This window comes from Leucopleurus acutus (assembly GCF_964270905.1).
Source record: "Leucopleurus acutus genome assembly, chromosome: 2".
Lineage (NCBI taxonomy): Eukaryota > Metazoa > Chordata > Mammalia > Artiodactyla > Delphinidae > Leucopleurus > Leucopleurus acutus.
In genome coordinates, this window is record NC_139143.1 from 185,465,335 (window position 1) to 185,481,359 (window position 16,025).

The window sequence follows — 16,025 nt, forward strand, 5'->3', positions numbered from 1 at the left end:
CAGAGGAGATGTGGGGACAGGTGGCTTGCTGGGAGGTGGCTGATGTGGTGGACAGGTCATTAGGGTCCCCTGCCCTGGGGCAGGGGCCGGGGGCCAGCCTGCTGTTGTCCCGGGCGTGCAGGCTGGAGGCGAGAGCCAGGCTTTGGACAGCCAGGGGGCCTGGGACTTTCTGGGGTTGGGGTGAGAGGCTGCTAGAAGCCCTCCTTACGGGAACACCACCAATGGGGACACGCCCTTCCCCCAGAAGCCATTTGCCTGGTTGGCCACGTAGGCCCATGCCCAGAACAGTGCCCGACACGCAGGGGTTGCCATGAGCACTGGCCGGCGGGGGAGGCTCACGGCCGAGCGGGGCTGTGTCCACAGGCTGCAAGTACAACCAGGTGAACAGCCACTTCCACTGCATCCGGGAGGGCTGCCAGTTCTCCTTCCTCCTCAAGCACCAGATGACCTCCCACGCCCGGAAGCACATGCGGAGGATGCTGGGGAAGAACTTCGATCGCGTGCCCTCCTCCCAGGTGAGCCTGGCGGGCAGGCTGCCCCTCCGCGACCCGGGGTGGCAAGAGGGCATCACTCGTGTCCCGCTCTTGCTTCCAGGTGGTGGGCCAGGCTGCCCAAAGCGACAGCCTGCCCCTGTGGGCAGCACAGCCCCCAGCCCAGCTTCCTCAGGGCCCCCCTCTTCCTTTCAGGGCCCCCCGAGCTTGATGGACACCGAGACGGACGAGTACATGGATTATACTGGCTGCAGCCCGGGCGCCGTGTCCTCTGAGTCCTCCACCATGGACCGAAGCTGCTCCAGCACCCCTGTGGGCAACGAGAGCACCGCAGCAGGTGAGCGGGGGCCCGGGGGCGCCAGCCTGGGACAGACCCTCCTTCCGAGGCCCAGCGGTGCTGGGTCCGGCTCAGGACAGGAGGTTCATGGTCAAGTGGCCTTAAAGGAGGACGGGCCAGGGTGTGGCAGCGCTGGCTGCTCTGTGGGACGTGGGTCCCCCGCCTGCTGCCACCCTGCCCATCTCCCCGGCACTCTGCCCTCAGCTTCCGTTTCCAGGAGAGAACCCGGGCTTGAGCTGTGAGGTACAGAGTAAAGCAGCACAGCCCCCAGCCAGAGGGGCAGGTGGGCCCCGCCCAGCCCTGGTCCCTCTTACGGCCCCTCTGCCATTGTCCCCAGCACGGTCCCTGGGCCCCAGAGCGAGGTCCTCCGCGGGCTGGGCTCTGCCGCAGGCCCTGCGCAGCCCGCCGTGACCTCTCCCTGCACCGCCGCTCCCTCCCAGTCGCTCTGCTCTGCCCCCTCCTCCCCTCTCTTCTTCGTGGCATCTGTCTGCTCCTCCTCTGTCCACGGATTTTCATATCATACTCGCTTCTGCCATTGGGTCTCTCATTTTGGTTCTTTCTGTTTGTTCTTTGTTTTGGTTTTTTTTTCTGCTTTTCCCCGCCCTCTCCAGGCTGCCCGGCTCCTCCTCCTGCCGCCGCCGCTGACGAGGCTGCCCGCGTGGCTCCGCAGCCCCCACTGACCCCATCCTTCTCTGCGGCCGTGCTGCGGGCGCCCCTCCCCTCCCTGCCATGCCTCTTTTCTCCACCCTGTCTCTCATACTCTCTGCTCAGTGCCTCTCTCGGAGCCACCCGGGGCCTGGCCCACCCCATCAGCAGCCCGCCCAGCTTCCCGCCCGTCACTGCCACTCCAACTCCAGTAAAAAGTGACGCCCCCCTAGTTCAGGACGCCGCAGGTAACTCACACATGTCTTCTCCACTGCTGTCTGTCACCCTGGCCGAGCCTCGAGGCCACGGTCCAGGACCTGACCCTTTTCTGTGGCCAGCTGGGTCAAGGACAGGGCCACTCTGCACCCCTCACAGCGCAGCCCGCGCCAAGACCAGAGAGCCTGGTCCCTGTCCCAAGGACAGTTCCTCTCAGCTCCTGCTCAGCACTGGGCAGGCCAGAACATCACTGCCAGGGCTCCCTGGGGTTCACCCCAGCTCAGGGACTGGCCAGAGCCCCAAGATGGCCATGCCCGCCCCACCGCCCTAACCCTGCGGCAAGGCAGAGCCTGTCCTGCTCTGAGGACTTCACCCGGGGCAGAGTTCTTGGGAAAGCTGCTGGTGCCTGGGACCCGCCCAGGTTTGCAGGATCCTGACACCAGCCTGAACCCCCAGCCCCGGAGCCAAGCAGGAAGAGGCCCAGGCCGCGGGCAGTGCTCCACGGCAGAGGTGCCTCCCAGCCCCACCCTGTACCTGCCGCCCGGCAGGCACGGGACCTGCCCTCCCCTGCCCTTTGGTGCCGTCACCACCTTGGCTCTGCCTCTTCCTCCGTGCATTCTTACCTCATGTTCTGCCCGACTGCCAGGCACTGGGCCAGCCCAGGGGGATGGCAGGGACCAAGGCAGAGGGTTCCTCCGCAGGGAATTCAGCCCCTGTTCTGTCGCTTAACCAGCCAGAGCCCTGTGACCTCCGACCCAAAGCAGCCACTCCTCACCCACCCGGATCCCCAGGGCCCAGACCCTTCCTTGCCCCCTGCTGGGTACCCCAGCCCACCACAGTCCTCGTTCTCTCCACCTGCTGAGGCGGGGACTAGGTCTGCTCCCCAGACGGATGGGGCAGCAGGCTGGTGCCCGGGCTGAGCCTCCTCGGCAGGTTCTGGGAGGGCCGGGAGGGTCAGCGCGAGGGAGAAGCCCAGAGGGTGCCCACCCTGCACCCTGGAGAGGGCTGGGCCTGGGGCGTGGAGCAGGGAGTCCCAGGACGGTCACCCCTTCCCCAGCTGCCTGTGCAGAAAGGGAGTAACGGGAAGCACAACCACACAGTGGATTAAGCGGCCCTGGCAACGGGGCATCCTAAGCCCAGGAAGCAGTTGGGACCAGGATGGGGAGGGCACAGATGGAGCCCATCCGCTGGCCGAGCCCCTGCTCCAGTCCTGGCCCTGCAGCAGAGCTGCCCTCTCCCAGTCCACTGGGGGTGGGACACCCCAAGACCTGAAAGAACCTTCTGGTACCAAGGAGAAGGTGCGCCTTGGGGCGGGGAGTTACAACCCCCAACAGCCTCAGGGCGCGCGGCATCCCTGTTGCGAGTAGGCTGGTCCCAGGCGCAGACAGGCCGGCAGCCCGGGAAACTGGTTAGCCGGCCGGGAGAAGGAGCCGGCCTGTCCCTCATTAGAGGCGGGTGCGTGATGGCGTCCTGGCCCCCGTCCAACCTGGGTAATTACACTCTGCCGACCTAGATTCCCCCTTCAGCTTCAATTAGCGCCAGGACGTGGCCTCACTTCCCACCCACATCCCCCAGAGCTGCTTGCTCCGCCACCCACCAGGGCAGGCCAGTGCGGTCAGCCTGCAGATGCGGATGACGAAGGGGGAAGCCTGGGGCTCCCCAGCTATCCAGGGGGCGGAGGGGTGGTCATAGGAGAGGCCCCCAGAGCGACGGGAAGCGGAGTTGTCCCCGAGGGCGGCCCCCCCGCCCACCGCGCCGAGATCGGGGACCTCGCGTGGGTGTAATCCTGGGTAGGATGTGCACGTGGGCGCTGACCAAGCCCCCCTCCCCAGGGAACACCATCTCCATGCCGACAGCCTCCGGGGCCAAAAAGCGCTTCTGGATCATTGAGGACATGTCGCCGTTCGGCAAGCGGCGCAAGACGGCCTCCTCGCGCAAGATGCTGGACGAGGGCATGATGCTGGAGGGCTTCCGGCGCTTCGACCTCTACGAGGACTGCAAGGACGCGGCCTGCCAGTTCTCGCTCAAGGTCACCCACTACCACTGCACGCGCGAGAACTGCGGCTACAAGTTCTGCGGCCGCACGCACATGTACAAGCACGCGCAGCACCACGACCGCGTGGACAACCTCGTGCTGGACGACTTCAAGCGCTTCAAGGCATCGCTCAGCTGCCACTTCGCCGACTGCCCTTTCTCGGGCACCAGCACGCACTTCCACTGCCTGCGCTGTCGCTTCCGCTGCACCGACAGCACCAAGGTCACGGCGCACCGCAAGCACCACGGCAAGCAGGACGTGATCAGCGCGGCGGGCTTCTGCCAGTTCAGCTCGAGCGCCGACTGCGCCGTGGCCGACTGCAAGTACAAGCTCAAGTGCTCGCACTTCCACTGCACCTACCCCGGCTGCCGCCACACGGTCGTGGGCATGTCGCAGATGGACTCGCACAAGCGCAAGCACGAGAAGCAGGAGCGCGGCGAGCCGCCCGCCGCCGCCTCCCCCGGCGCCGAGGGCCCCGCGCCCGGCCTGGCCGCCAGCCTGGACTGCGCGCCCCCGCCCGGCGCCGAGCCCGCCGCCGCCCTGCTCTTCCTGCCCGGCCCGGGGCGGGGTCCGGACGACGCGGGCGACCCCCGCCCGCCCGACGCCCCCGGGCCCCGCGCCGGCCCCGCTGCGCCCGGCCCCGCGGCCGGCGAGTCGTCGCAGGAGGACGACGAGGAGGAGCTGGAGCTGAACGAGGAGGAGGCGGACGACGACGAGGACGACGACGACGAGGACGACGAGGACGACGACGAGGACGACGACGACGACGAGGACCTGCGCACCGACTCGGAGGAGTCGCTCTCCGAGGCGGCGGCGGCGGGGCCGGGGTCGCGGAGCCTGGAGCTGGCGGCCCTCGGCGCTCCCGCGGCCCCCGGCCCCACGCCTGCCGCCGCCGCCTCCCCGTAGCCGCGGGGCCCGTGGCGCGTGGGGGGCCGGCCGCGCCCGGCGCCCTCGGGATCTTGCCGCTTTATTCTATTGTTGTTATTATTATTATCAATTTTGTAAGAAACGGTATTTATATGTAAAGCTTCCCTTGTACAGAGCTAGGTGTTCGCCGCGCCCCGGCGTCGAGAGGCGCTCCGGGCCCGGGGCCGCCCCGCCGGTGCTTCCGGACCCCGAGTCCGTCTCAGGACAGAGGCGGGGGCCTCCCTCTGGTGCTCCGGGGCTGCCCCCACGCCCGCCCGCCCCGCCCGCGCGGCAGCTGGGCGGCCGGAAGGACAGAGGCTGCCCGGGACCCTCCTCAGCCGCAGTTCGGGGATCTTCTTCAGGGAAATAGAAGGTGCTCTTGTCCGGGGTGGGAACGAGGGGCAGGAGGCCCGGAGGGCGAGGAGGGCAGCGACCCCGGGCGGCTGCCCCACGCGCCCTCCCCGCGCCGGACCCCGGGCCCCCCGAGCACGCCGGTGGGATTCCTCATTGCTCAGGGCTGGGACGGGCGCCGGGGGTCGCCGCGACCCCCGCCCCTCACCACCGGAGGCGGGCCGGCACCTGTGGCACCTGGCAGGGCCTCCCATTCGTGCAGCTAAGACCCTCCCTCCCGGTCCTGGGGGAGGGCGGGGCAGGAGGCGTCCGGCGGGCGACACTACAGGGACCGCGGAGGGAACCTCCTGGACTCGGCAGAGCGGGGAGCTCCGGATCACTCTGCCCCCAGCGCGGGGCCTGGTCGGGGTGTCCGTCCCGAGGGCTGGGGCCTGGGAAGGGGTGCGTCTGCTCGCTGGTGCTGGGCTGCTGGGCCCGCAGAGCGTCTCTGCCACCCAGGTGGTGAGAACAGGAAGGATGCGACTGTTTGGGGCTTTAATAGTCAACATGGAAAAAAATACGAGAAAGTTGTACAGTATTTTTCCTGTAAAGGTTATTATTCTGCATAGAACAAAAGAAGAAAAAAAAAAGCAGGCGGGCGGCTAGAGCGCAGACCGCCTCCGGACCAGCCCTGAGGTTGGAACCCGAGTGCAATTGCTCACGTGGGGTTTTGTTTAGCGTTTAGAGGCCTTACCAGTTTGAGGCTGTCCGTCTTTACACTAGCACTGATGGGAGCTGCGTGATTCCAACTTTTAACTTGAATTTCGTAGAGACAAGAAAAAAGGACTGTTATTACTGATACAAGTTTGTAGTTAATTTAACATTTGAGTTTTTCTCTATTGGTTATGCGTGTGGCTTTATAGGGCTTTTTTCTTCCCAGTTTATTAATTTCTTTGGGATACTTCTTTGCTGGTGCAACCCACCCGGATTTGGTTCCTTTTGCAAATCCCAGCCCCCCACCCCTGCCACCCTCCCTCAGCAATGAGCTCACCGAGCCCAGAGCCAGCGGGGCCCACCTGGCAGGTACGTGCCCGGCCAATGGCTCTGAGGGCGACAGGGACGGAGGGCAGGCTGCCCAAGGCCGCTCCTGTGCATCTTCACTCCAGGCCGGGCCACCAGCCCTGTCTCAGGTTGGGCCCTGTGACATGGCCACAGGGAGAGCGCGAGGCCCAGCCTGGGGGAGGGGCCGTCACCCAGAGCCTCCTCCCCAGAGGTCTCCAAGGGGAGCCTGACCAGCTGCAGGGGGCAGTGGTTTACTTTTTTTTTCTTTCTTTCTTTTTTCTTTTTTTTTTTCTTTTTTTTTTTTTTTTTTGTCCTCTTGGCTGCCCACAGCCAGAAAGCCAGGACCATCTGAACTGGAGAGGGAGCAGGAGGGAGGAGTGGTCGGAAGGAGTGTACCTGATTCAACAGGAAACAAATGGTTTTCTAGAACAGCCCCTACCAGAGCCTCCTGAATTCTGTGGGCACCACGTGCTGCTGCTGAGCATTCGCCCAGACTTTGTGCCCGACCACAGAACCGGGGAGTCTGTGGAAGGAGTTTTGTAAAGGAAAAAAAAAAATTTTTTTTTTCAATGTAGCAAAAATCAAACAAAAAAAAAAAAAAGAAAAAAGAAAAAAAGAAGATGCCGACAGTGCGAAGTCTAGCCTTTTGTAACCTTCATATTGCACACTAGGACTATAAGCCATTGCTAGCTCATTTTGAATTTTAATGTGTAATTTTTGTTTTATTTTCTTTCTGTGGGGAAAACAATGCTTGATCCACCAATGCTCTTTTTAATGTTTTATAACTATGTATGTGTATATATATAAATATAAAATAATATGTATGCACATATGTGTGTATATATCTATATGTATATACATATATAGATATATAGAGATATATAGAGAGGTTTTGAGACGAAAACGCAGAACGTGAAAACCGAACTGAACAGCGTGTGCTCTGATTACTTGAATCTGGTCTCCTCGGCACCTGGTTATTAAGAACTGAATATTTTTCCACTTGAATTTAGTGCTATTAGAAATTTAATATATGTGTTTTATTTATTTGATTTTTTTTTTTTTTGCATGACTGATGCAAGGTTTGACATTTTCACTCAATAAAAACTGGAAAAAAAATCTATCAAGTTATCTTTTATTTTTAAAGTCAGTCCTGAGCGGCTGGCGGGGACCCAGCTGTGCAGGGTGGCAGGGCCACCATGGCCAGCCGGGCTCCATGTGCCAAGGCAGGGAGAGTGTCGGTCACCCTTCAGCCCTGGCAGGGAAGGGGGCAGACGGGCTCACCCCTGGGAGGGGGCCACGTCCTCCTGGACAGATGGTGGGGGGCTTGGGCCCCGCCCGGCCTCCCGCCTCAGCCCCGCCTGAAGGCCCCACAGAGGCTCAGGAGCCGCCTGGCACAGACGCCTCAGGCCTCCGGCAAGAGCTCCAGAGGCCCCCAGCCTGGCCGGCTCTCTCCCGGCGCAGCCAGGGCTACTGGGCAGGCGTTTGGCAAGGGTCATCCCTCTGCCTCCTCCCTCGGCTCCTTCCTCCTTCCTGCAGGGACCTGCCCGGGCTGGGAACGGCGCGTACCCGGATCCAATCCGGATGCTGGCTCGGCTCCTGCCCGGAGCACGCAGGGGCAGAGCCAGCGGGGGCCAATTCCTGGGTCCGTAGCCACCAGCCCCCGGCCTGCCTGAGTTGCCGAGCCCGGTGGCACCACGGCTGGGGCTCCCTCAGAAGCATGGGTGGCTCGAGCACTACGGCCAGGCCCCGTCCAGAGTGCAGGCCGCACATCTGCCCTGACACTTCTAGATGGTGACGCCCTCCTCAGTAAACCTCCTCATCTGTGCCAGCTTGCCAGCCTTGCCCTGAGCTAACCTCCTTCCAGGTGGCCAGGTGGCCCAGGGCCCTGGGGAGGAGATGTGTGCGCTGGGCCCTGCACGCTCCACCGCCTCGCGGAGCATCTCACTGGATGTCACATCCTTGCAAGGAGCACACCCCTTTTTCCTGGGGAGGGACCGGGGGGCTGGGGAGGTGAAGTCCCACCAGCGGCGCCCCAGGTGTCACCGCCGGGACAGCAGGGGGCGTGAGCGGGTGCAGGGGCTGCACTGCTCCCTGGGGCCCTGCTCAATGTCATTTCCACCACAAAAGCCTCTTTTCTAACCCAGGCCCCCCCAGCACAGAGGGCCCTTCCCTTTCTTTTTTCCTCCTGGCACGCAGCCCACAGGCTATTTACATAAATACGTTTGTAACAGACGGGAACATATATACTTTTTTCTGTCTCATTAAAATGTTCAAGTTGGAACTCGCCTATTGTTTGTGGATATCTCGATTCTGTTAAATAAAACAGTGACTAATTTATGGGATAAAACACAAGTTCAACAAATTAAAACCATTACTGGAGCTTCCCAGGCCCTCCCGCAGGGCCTGAGGGGAGGCAGGGAGCCAGGCCCAGAGCGCAGCCCTCCGCCGCTGGCTGGCTGGGTGGTGCTAACACAGGGCTCCCTCTGGGCACTGCTGCAGGGCCGGGGAGACCCCCAGGACTGTCCCCTTCCCAGTGGCCCCCAGGCCTTCTGGGGCCAGATGGACCTCAGCAGACCCATACCTGGTAAACAAGAGGCCCAGCTTAGCTGAGGGCAGGGCCAGCTTCCAGGCTCAGCTCAGGACAGGACGGGTTCCAGGGAAGGGGGCGCTGGGTCTCAGGGCAGCCCTCAGTCGAGCCTCAGGGAGATGAGGGCCTGTGACATGTAAGCACGCCGCGCGCAGGCCAGCGCGTAGCTCTCAGTCCCAGGCACTGCCCACTGAGACCGTGCACCTGGAGCCCACTGCGACCCCGGGAGGGCGGGGCCCGCAGCGGCGGCGTGCCCCACCCCGGGGGTGCGGAGTGGGCCCAGGCCGCACCGTGCTTGCTCCCTGTGGCTCGTTGGGCTTGGTAGGAATCGCGGTACAACATGTTTCACTCCGGAATTTAATTAGCTGTGGTGGTGTGATGCTCCTACACCCCAACTGGGGCAAATTCAAGAGTTTGGCAACCTGGAAAGAGCCCGAATCGGCGCACAGGCTTGCGCTGAGCTCAGTCGCCTGCCCACCTCCCACACACCTGGTCCGGCTTGGGTGCTACCAGCAGCTGAGTCACCCAAGGGAGTTGGGCCTCGGCATTCACAACCCACCTGGACCCACCGCACCAGGGCAGTGCCCTCCGGGGGGCGTGGCCCGCATGTCCCGTCACCCGGGGCACAGACAGCCTGTCGATCTGCTCGCCTCCATGAGAGGCGGCCTTGGCCCAGGGCACAGGGGTAGTGGAAGTGCTGCTGCCCCCAGGAAGGCCTCCAGGAAGCAGGGCCCCTCGGACCAGCTGGAGTCCTGGGGACCTTGCTGGGATTGAACAGGGCCAGACCTGTGCCACCCTCGCCGGGAGGAGCCGCCCCACCCTCTGCATGGGGGCAGACAGGAAGCGCCTCCTAGGGGTGCACAGCCAGTGCAGGGCCAGACCCAGCGGCTTCTCTTCCTGTGAGCCCTGCACCCACGCCAGTCGGGGGAGACACCGGGACCTCGGAGAGTCCAAGGCTTTTTCCCCATCAAAGGGCCCCAAGGCCCTGCCCAGAGCCTCCCTGAGGCCTGGCTGCCACACCCTGGATCTACAGGGCGCCCTGGAACTAATGCCCTTGGAAACATCCTCCCAGAGCTGCTGGGCCGGGACGTGGAGGGCTGGGCACCTGAGTTTCCAAGATGTGTTTTAAAATGTGACCCCTTCACTATAAAGAAGATCCTCCCAGGATCTGTTGGGCAAGGAAAGGCTGCAGGTGTCCTCATGAAGTGATAATAAAATCTCATCTCCTATTCCAGAGCAGTGTGAGCTTTAAAGTGCTTGATGCAAGTAAACTATTAAGGTTTGTTCACCATTCAGGGAAAAGCGCCCGACACGACACACGACACACGGCTGGAGATTTAAACTCCTCTGAGTTAGAGCGCGTGCCTGGAGCCCAGGGCGGGGCTGGGGAGCGGGAGGTGGGGGGGTGGGGGGGTGGGGGGGTAAGGACGTGCCAGCTCTCAGTGGAGAACATGGCAGTCACCCACCAGCACCGCGGGCACCCTGGAGGTGTCTGTCCCTGGCGGGGGGTGGCCAATCCCCGGGGTGGGAAACACCTGTGCAGCCTGAAGGAGCAGGGGCCAGGGAGGTGTCCGGGCAGGGAGGGGTCAGCCAGGACTGGGTCCACCCTCAGGTGAGCTGGAGCCACGGCAACCTTTGGGGTTTCACTGGCGTCTCCTTGCCTGCTTTGTGTGGAGACTCTGACCCTCTTCTCTGGGTGCCTTGGCAGAAGCAACTTTAAGCAAACAGACGAAGAAACACTAAGGATTAAGTAAAGTCCTGAGAATCAGGTTGTCGGCCAGTCTCCTGCCGGCTCTCCCTCCACCTCGGGCAGAACCGGTCTGGGTCTGGGGCAGGGGCGGTGTGAGGCGGGGTGAGGCTGGGGTAGAACCTGAGCCTGGGGCAGGAAGGGACAGTCACCAGAAGAGAGGGAGGTCCTGGGCCAGGCCGAGAACCGGCACCTCGCTGTCCTGGCTGAGCACAGGGGGAGGCCAGGAGAGGCGCCTCCTAGAGAACCCCTCTCCTCCCACCTGGTGAGCCCCCCGAGGACACACGCTTTACTTTCAGTGAGACAGGCAAGTCACACAACACTGAAGAGGAACTTCCCGTTTTTATTAAAAGAGAGAGACGACGTGTGCACACCTGTGAACCGAGTGGAGGTGGGAGAGGAATTCTGTATCCTCTAGCCCCTTCAATAGCGACTGGATGTTTTAAACAGCTGATATGTGCGCCCACGGTATGAAAAAAGAGACCATTTACAAACTCAGCAACCCTTTCCCCCGACCCACAACGCTGCCCTTCCCCGCCAGGGTGTCCCAGGACACCGACCACCCGGCTCCTGCAGAAGGAGGCCGACCCGGCTGTGCAGGTAGAGCAGCAGCCTCGCCCGCTGCACTCCGGGGCGTCGCTTAGAGCAGGGCAGCTGGGGCTGCCGGAGGGAGGGCCCTGCCCAAGGCAGAGCCCGCGGACCTCCCGGGGCCAGCTGGGAGCCCTCGGGGGCCGGAGGGCCGTCCTGCAGGCTCTGAGCGCTGGGCGAGTTCTTTCTTAAAGACACTTTACAAAAATACTTTGTAATTGAGTTTAATAATCTTCCCCCTTCCAGAAAGGGCCTGACAGGCGCTGCCTGCTGCTCACTTCTGCCCCATTCCAAATATTTTTACCTTATTTGGATGAAATGCATTATTTTTCTAATGAAAGGCTTTTTTTTTCAAAGGGCTGTTTTCCCTCCGTCCAGCAGCTGCCTTTATTAGGCAGCACTCACGCCGTTTGGGGAGGGGTTTTTCCCTCCCTGGAATCACGCCAAACTCTCTGTCCTCAAAAGCTGAAATCGGGCGCTCAGGACCCGCAGGGCAAAAGGCCCCCCGGGCCCAGGTTTTCATCCCTTTCTCCCGCAGTGAGTCCGGGGACCTGCGAGACAACCGACCCCCCAGGTTGGGGAAGACATACCCCACAAGGTCCCCCGAGTGCCCGCTGCCCTGCACTAGCAGCTCTGGCTGCATCTCCGTCCCAGGCTATCTGCCCTCTGCCCCCCTTCCCCCACCCCCAGCCCCGGCCCCGGTCTGGTCCCACTGCAGGAGGGACCTCTGCAAAGTTAGAGGCCACGAGAAACAGTCACCAAGTAGAGGGGGACACCCTGAGACGGCCCACGCGGGACCCAGGCTTCCATTCCCCGAGGAGGGCAGAGCGGGGAAACCCCGTCTCCGGCCCCCGAGGCCCAGGGGTGCTTCCAACCGAGCCACCAGCCCTCTCTCTGCCTGTCATCCCAGGTCCGTCTGCCTGCCTGGCTCCCGGGCGCTGGGCCCCTCGTCCAGACCAGGCTGGGAGCCCCTGGGGACGGAGAAACCTGGCTTCTTCGGGGATGGCAAGAGGCAGAGGTGACTTAACGGCAGGGTGTGTGTGGGGGTCTCTGCTTGTCCCTAGGGAGCATGAGCCAGGACATCACGTGAGGTTATGAGCATCAAAGACAAAACGTGGGAAACCAGGCTGGAGGGCCGGATACTCAGAGTGTCAGGGCGAGGGCCCCCGCCTGAGAGCCAGGAAGGAGTTTACCATGGGAGCCCAAAAAAGGGGCCTGGGCAGGAGGGGAAATGTTTTCTGAGACAAAACAGCCCCCATGCCAAGTCTCTCACCCTCGGCCAGCAGCTTCCTCCCTCCCCAGGGCCAGGCGGGTGGGAGGCCAGCGCTGCGGTCAGGAGGCCGAGGCCTCCCCGGAGGGTACATACCCGCTGCAGCTCCACCTCCGCGGCGGCCGGGGTGCCTGCACTTTGTCTCCAAAGCCCGTGTCTACACGAGGCACTGGACAGGACCAGGCCCTCTGACCCCCGCACACTGGGCCACAGCACTGGGGGCTCGAGGGAGCCGAGTGCTCCCGGGAAGGAGCGTCCCGTGCTGTTTTTCTGGGTTTAGCTAAATGCTGTGTGAAGGGTAAAGGGAGACAGGGAGGGTGAGAGGGAGACGAGACGGGGGAGGACGAGGGAACGAGACACACTCTCCTGGGAGCACATGCATCCATTTAAGGAAGGTGAGCTCATCACACTCCACACCAGGTCTATATACAGTAGCGTGAGGTCCCTTCCTCCTGCATCAGAACGTCGCCCTCCGGCAGCCACTCGGGACCGAGGATGAGACCCTCCAGCTGTGGGTGAGCGGCTGCGACACCTGCCTTAGGGGAGAGACTGGCCGAGGGAAGCAGGGGCTGCCCCCATCAGGCCCACCGCAGGGCTGCCGGGCGCCGCCCCCGCGGCCCCTCCCTGGGCCCACCTGGCGCGGCCTTGGCCAAGATCCACCCCTGGGCACGGGGTGCCGTGAGCAGACAGGAAGCCACAGGCAGGAATTAAATAGTGGCAACTCATATTTATTACAATTATGTACAGTCGTATCTTATATTCTGAAACCTATACCTGATCACACAAAAGAACACGTGTTTGGGGGGCAGGGCGGGGCAGGGGACAGACAGGAAGACCCTGTGCCTGGCTCCTAGTGGAGGTGGGACCACATCTCACCACTGCAGTAGCTGAGCCACGATGCGGCAAGCGAACGGTCGGGAGCAGCGTGATGTCGTGGGTGGCGGACGACCAGGCTGCAGCTGCGACGGGCACACAAGGTTGGCATCGTCTGGGCAGGGACTGGCTGGGGGGCCTGGGGGGGCCTGGGAGGCCCCGCCCAGAGGGAAGCGCAGGGCCATTGCTTTGGGGATCACGAGAGTGCGGCCCCCTTGGTCACTGGTGAGAAGCAGTGAGGGAGCCGGGGCGGAGGGAAGGGACGGCAGACGCCAGGCCCCGCGGCTCCTCCTCCAGAGGGTCAGGAGTCAGGTAATAAAACTACCTCTTGTCATGCACGGCGTTAGGTTGGCTAAGACACCCAGCAGACACCCCTGGATGGGACGTCTGCCTGGGAGGGGGCTGGGGGGGCTTGCGCCCAGAGAGTTCGGAGCCCTCGGCCCGACATGAGAACAAGGTCAGAGGCCTGTCTGTCTGCGGTGGGCGGGGTGGACACGCTTCGGCCCTCACGCCGCCCAGGCCGGCGAGGCTGCGGAAGCCCTGCCCCCGCCCGGCTCAAGGCCACGTCCTGCACCTGGACCAGGACCCCGGCCACCTAGTCCCGTTCGCTTTCGTTGCTGGCGCCCTCGGGCCGCCGCAGCTTCTCCACCTGCTCGTTGATCTGCCCGTCCCCACCCCGGCGGTCCTCCCTCTGCACCCCCAGGCGGTCCTCCTCGTCCACGCGGCTCACGTCCTCGTCCTCCTCGTCGTCCTCGTCCCCCCTCTTCTCCTCCTCGCCCTGCACCTCCATCCTCACCTGGCCCTTGACGTCCACCACCCCCTCGCCCTCCTCCTGGGGGCCCAGCAGGTGGTACGTGGCCGTGGAGCCCTCAGGGCTGTGGCCCTCCTTCACGGGCGAGGACGACGTGGACTCGTTGCTGACGGGCGAGATGTCACTGCTGCTGTGGTGGTTCACGGCCGCGGGGCTGGAGGGTGACGGGGACTTGACCGGGATCTGCCAGGAGGGGATCTTCGGGGCCGACGGGGAAGGGGGGAACTGCCTCCTGGCCGAGGAAGGAGAAGACGGCAGGGTCACCCTCAGAAGAGCCGCACCCTCCCGACCCAGAGTGCTCACAGAGGCTGAGCAGCCACCCCAGCGCCACTGAGCAGGGGACAGGGCCAGGGGACAGGCTGGAGCTCCGCCGCCCACTCCCCCCTCCCCCCCTCCCCCTCCACTGGAAATAAGGCCTCTTGGCCCGTTGAGGTGGGAGCGGCTGAGACGGAAGCCAGAGGCACCGGGGCTGCCTGCAGAGCCCCTGGTCCACTCAGGGTGCCTCCTGGGGTCCCCTCTGCCTGGGGCCAGGCCCGCTCTCCCTGGCAGCTGCTGGACACTTGGCTCTGGGGGCCCTGCCACCCCCTGGCGCCCGTTCCCTCCCGCCCTTACAGCACTGTCCCAGCCTCCAGCCCTGGGAGGGGCAGCGAGCAACAGTGGGGAGCCAGAAGCCTGGGAAGCCAAGGCCCCTGGGCCTCCACTCTCACTTGCCTGTGGCCTGGGCAAAGGCAGGGGGTGGAGGAGAGCCTGGCCACTGGTCTCGGGGTCAGAGACATCAGAACCAGAAGGGTAATGCTGGTGACCTAGCACTTTTCTAGAAAACCTCCGAGCTCAACACTTGACAGAAGAGCCAGTTCTCCCTCCCACTCCTGCATCCCTGCCCTGGGTCCTGGGCCAGCAGCCAGCCCAGCCCAGACCTGGGAAGTCAGGTCCGCTTGGCAAGGGCTTGGAAATCAAGCTCGAGGACAGGCGGGATCACCCCTGCCTGAGCTGGGAGGACAAAGGCCTGCCGCCTCCTGGGCTGCCCACCAGACCACCAGCTCTGGCCCAGGACAGCCCTTCCACCTCAGACCCTGCTACGCGGAGCACACAGTCGGGGCCTCGGCGTTCACCATGTCCCCAGCAGACAGCCCTCTGGTGCCCCGAGCTCAGCCGTACCTCTCTTAAGGCCACGCTCTTTTCCCCACAGACAGCCTGGAAGTGGGTGGCTTGGAGAACTGGGTCCTCTGGTTGGGACCACGAGACGCTGCCAGCCCCCATCACTGACCTGGAGTGAAGGCCCCCGCCTCGCTCAGCCCCCACTAACCCCCAGGGCGCCCTGCAGGAGGGGCGGCCCAGGACACAGGACTTTCAGTTTTAAAAAAAGACGGGCCCGGGCAAGCCTGGACAAGCTGGTCACCCTCCTATCAGGGCTGTGTTGGTGCTGTCCCTGCGGAGGGACAGCAGAGTGAGACCACAAGAGCCGGGGAGTGGGGAGGCGGGCACTGTGTCTGCCTCTGCCTTGAATCATAGGGCTCTTCAAACTGAGCAGGAACAGAGACCCCTGGCCTGGTCCTCTGGGGGGGACCTTCTCTGGGACCAAGCTGTCACTGGGAGGTCCAGCCAGGGCTGAGGACGGGGAGGAGATGGCCCTATCTGGAGGGTAGGGATTCTCTCCTCTGCTCAAGGCCCTGCTTCTGGCTCCAGCTGCCCTTGACTGGGTCTTGACAGGACCAAGTGACTGTATCTCAAAACTCGTGGGCACTACAGGCTGTCACCCCTAGAGTGGAGAGGGAGGGGCCAACCGGGGAGGGAAGGTGGCAGTGCAAGAGATTCCCAAACTCAATGCCTGAATCATGCAGCTCAATCTGGGGTGGGACGCACAGGGGGCCCCCAGGGAGACGTGTCCCTCCCTTGCCCTCAATGGCTGGCGGCTGGATGGGCCCCAAGAGCTCCCTCCCCCAAGTCGAAGTCAGAGAGCAGAACAGAAGCCCGTGCCTTTTCAGCTCCTACCGATTTAAAAGAAGCCCTTTCAAGGAGTTAATTTCCGACTTGAGTTCATTGATGTTCTGGGACTCCAGGATCCAGTTGGTGGAAGTGGTGGCCTGAAAGTCACACAGGAGACAGAAGATCAGAGCAGCACCTCCT

General features: G+C 63.1%; 2 protein-coding genes across 2 annotated transcripts in view; one reads left to right on the forward strand and one right to left on the reverse strand.

Annotated features, from left to right (window-relative positions):
- CASZ1 (castor zinc finger 1) overlaps window positions 1–4,630 on the forward strand; it is a gene marked incomplete at its 3' end in the record, with an annotated part of 53,661 nt that extends 49,031 nt beyond the window's left edge. The window contains exons 17-19 of the mRNA XM_082832857.1: window positions 364–515; window positions 687–828; window positions 3,522–4,630. Of these exons, the coding sequence (XP_082688983.1) occupies window positions 364–515; window positions 687–828; window positions 3,522–4,630 (1,403 nt within the window). The remainder of the gene's footprint in view (window positions 1–363; window positions 516–686; window positions 829–3,521) is intronic.
- An 8,391-nt stretch (window positions 4,631–13,021) lies between these two features.
- The window catches only part of PEX14 (peroxisomal biogenesis factor 14), a 138,590-nt gene continuing 135,586 nt past the window's right edge, over window positions 13,022–16,025 (reverse strand). The window contains exons 8-9 of the mRNA XM_082858349.1: window positions 15,891–15,982; window positions 13,022–14,130 (exon numbers count right to left, since the gene is read on the reverse strand). Coding sequence (XP_082714475.1) covers window positions 13,683–14,130; window positions 15,891–15,982 — 540 coding nt within the window. The 3' untranslated portion in view covers window positions 13,022–13,682. The remainder of the gene's footprint in view (window positions 14,131–15,890; window positions 15,983–16,025) is intronic.